Consider the following 3,151-nt stretch of genomic DNA (forward strand, 5'->3'; position numbering starts at 1 on the left):
AAGAAAGAGCATTTTACCGTTTGAAGGAATGATTTGTGTGAAATATAACCAGCGATATCATTTTTTCGACAAGGTCTTTGGAACGCTGGCTTTAGACAATAAACATCTTGCAAGTGACTTGCCGACACGTTCCGAAACACAGAACTTTTCCTTGAAGTACAAAATAACTAAACGTGAGCGGCGCACCCTAGAAACATTGATAAACAATTTTTTCGTCAAGGAAAGAGCATTTTACCGTTTGAATGAATGATCTGTGTCAAATATAACTGGAGATATCATTTTTTCGACGAGGATCTTAAAGAACGCAAAATTCAGACAAACATTTTGCAAACGACTTGCCGACACGTGCTGAAACACAAAACTTCACATGTTGAAATAGGGACTTCAAGCGACTGTTTCAATTTTCTTCCCATTTTTGGTAGCTTAAGATCGAGCAAGTTTGTCGGTGAATTTGATCAAAAACTCAAAATATGATAGCTTTCATTGATCAGCATGAGGTTTTAACAATATGCAAATTTCTCTTTAAAGCCTTTTTCATTCCCATGAAAAAAAACAGGTCTTTTGTTTGACCAACGATGCTTCATATAAAGAAACTTATGGGAATGCATAACAAAGAGACATATACGCGTGTATACACATATGCGTATAAGCAAAATACGCGCGTATAATATGCGTATGTGTAGTTCGCATATATCTGAGCTGCACTGTAGTCTCTTACCTGTCACGTTTGACAAATGCAACGTTTGCAGTCAGGGCACAAAGTTGATAACGTTTTTGGCGCCAAACGATCATGTTTTGTTCGCGTTCTGTGCATGTTTACAAGTTTTGCCCACTCACTGAAATATATATACGTATTGGAAAAAGTGAACCAATATGGCAGAAGTTACAGGCCAGGAGTCGCATTGTCTCAAGATCTCAAATTCTTGATCATTGATAGGATTATCAGTAATGGAAGCGACAGAATTACGGGTTATATTCCACGGAGTGTTACACCATTTGCAAGGGAGTTGCTTGGTCCTGTAAACCCTGTAAAATCGCCTTTGGTGTGGTTTAGATACTGTGAAGAAATGAGAAGATTGGTGAAACCTAAAGGAGGCTTAACATCCGAAAAACTAAAGGAAGATGACCGTGAACTCATTGAAGTTTTGAAGCTCCACTCTCCATCCATGTTCCCTTCTGAAATAATCGAGGAGTTAGAACAACTTGGGGAGCAACAAATTTCAATGTCGGCCGTTTCACAAGCCATAAAAAGCAAGCTTCCTTCCGGTCGGCAGTACTCAAGAAAAAAAACTTACGAATGTGGCAATGGAGCGATTCAACCCAGATAACCTATTTGTTTATCGATTACATGTCTTCAAAAGATCCAAGGAGCCTGAAATTTTTTGACGAAGCGGGAAAAAAGATTCCTAATGTGGGAACTCACACGTATGGACACGGCGCAAAAGGATCACAATGTGTAGAAGTAGGGAGGAGACTCGAGTCTCGGAATACTACTTTAAGTATGCTGGTTTCTCTGAACGGCCCTGAGTATTATAATGTTGTAAGCGGGGCTACAAACACAGCCCGTTTTCTTTCATTTTTTCAAGAGGCAGGTGACGTCATAAACATTGAGACTGATAGACCATGCCTCGAAGTCGCTGACATTGTTATTATGGATAATTTATCTTCTCATCATTTTGGAGGAGGTGAGATTTTGGAAGAATGGTTTGGTACCATGGGAATTGAGTTGTTATATACGCCTTCATATTCTCCAGATCTTAACCCAACAGAGCTCTGTTTTAATAAAATTAAATGTGAATTGAATGGTAACTTGAAGGAACTTGTTCATTCCAATATTGATTTAGCAATAGCAGAAGCAGTTGAGATTACAGATTACCTGCTTGTATGATGACTGTACATCACAGATCATGGTAATGTGCAACTTTTTTCTCCGAAATGCCGTTGAAGCTCGATGACAATGAGCTACAATGGTGTACAATGACCTGTAATGAGATACATTATGAGCTAAAATTAGCTAATGACCTGTAATGAGCTTAAATATAAAATGAGTCAAAGTTTACTTACCTGCAGGATAAATCAAAACTTAAACAAGACTTACCGGAAGTTTGATTGGAATTCTTTCTCGTCACCTGTCAGGAACAAAGGAGTAATATGAGAAGCATGCGCATACTAGCAAGTCAATCTTGAACATGCATGTGTAGCCCACGTTAGGGAGGGCATGTAACTTCTTTGTTCTCGTCTGGACCTATGGCGTTCGAATAAATTCTTATTGCTGGTGTAAACAAACATCTCATAACCAGACCTGATTCCAAGGTTCTTTGTTAACTTTATTGGAGTCGTTGAATAATTTCGTACACGTGAATGTAACTGTTTCACTTCAGGGAGTCTGGCAGATGCGTCATAAACTATTCCCATCTTGGTTGTTACGCTGTCTGTTTTAAAAACAGGAAAGTGGGGGATGTAATGCAAAATGCCATCGTGAAGATTGAGGTTCCCCACTTTCTCTATGAAACTGAGATTAACTTGTTCAAGGAGTTGTTTGTAGTATTTCTTAATAAGTCCTGGGTCTTTCTTGTTGAGGCTGTTCAGTAGACTGTTCAATCGTCTTTTGCTTAAAATGAAGTTTGTTGGTAGATCGCATTTGTTTAGTTTCCATGGGAGTCTTATGTTGTATCTACCAGTTGCCTTTTTAAATCGGGTGGTCTTCTGAAAGTTAATGATGATATCATCATTTTTGTCGCTTTCCTCTGGTATTTTGCTGATTTCCCAGAACTTGGTTAATAGGTTGTCGAGTTTTGACCCTTCTACTGGCATGGTTTTGAACCTTTCATGGTTGTCGAGTTTTGAACGGGTCCTGATAGGAGCCATCTAAATTTGCTTTCCATAGCAATCAAGGCTTCATTTCCAGTTTTTATTATTTTTCCAGTAATCAGCTGACCGTAATAGGCGTTTCCAATGATGATATCTACTTCTCAAACTCATTAATAATTCATAAGAAGCCAAAAACAAAAGAAATCACTACCGTGAAGGAAGTTTGGATATGTGGTCTTGATTAGCATAAAATTTCGCCAACTTTGATCCCAAATATCTCTTAAAATACTGATTCTTTTGAGAAGCAATATCAAACACTCGAAAGAGTGTTTAATCAAAT

The 3,151-nt window shown here is 38.3% G+C and overlaps 2 protein-coding genes across 2 annotated transcripts; one reads left to right on the forward strand and one right to left on the reverse strand.

Moving 5' to 3' along the window:
- The first annotated feature begins 1,348 nt into the window (after positions 1-1,348).
- On the forward strand, positions 1,349-1,888 carry LOC138056578 (uncharacterized). Its single transcript, XM_068902405.1, has one exon. The coding sequence runs from the start codon at positions 1,349-1,351 to the stop codon at positions 1,886-1,888; it is 540 nt and encodes a 179-aa protein (XP_068758506.1).
- A 281-nt stretch (positions 1,889-2,169) lies between these two features.
- Positions 2,170-2,868, reverse strand: LOC138056584 (uncharacterized). Its single transcript, XM_068902417.1, has one exon. It carries the CDS (start codon positions 2,866-2,868, stop codon positions 2,170-2,172), a length of 699 nt encoding a protein of 232 aa, XP_068758518.1.
- Positions 2,869-3,151: the final 283 nt, after the last annotated feature.

This window comes from Montipora capricornis, chromosome 1, assembly GCF_036669925.1.
Source record: "Montipora capricornis isolate CH-2021 chromosome 1, ASM3666992v2, whole genome shotgun sequence".
Taxonomy (NCBI): Eukaryota; Metazoa; Cnidaria; class Anthozoa; order Scleractinia; family Acroporidae; genus Montipora; species Montipora capricornis.

Excerpts from the sequence above, each read along its gene's own strand:
- LOC138056578 (XM_068902405.1), top strand. The coding sequence starts at position 1,349 with ATGTCTTCAAAAGATCCAAGGAGCCTGAAATTTTTTGACGAAGCGGGA.
- LOC138056584 (XM_068902417.1), bottom strand. The coding sequence starts at position 2,868 with ATGGCTCCTATCAGGACCCGTTCAAAACTCGACAACCATGAAAGGTTC.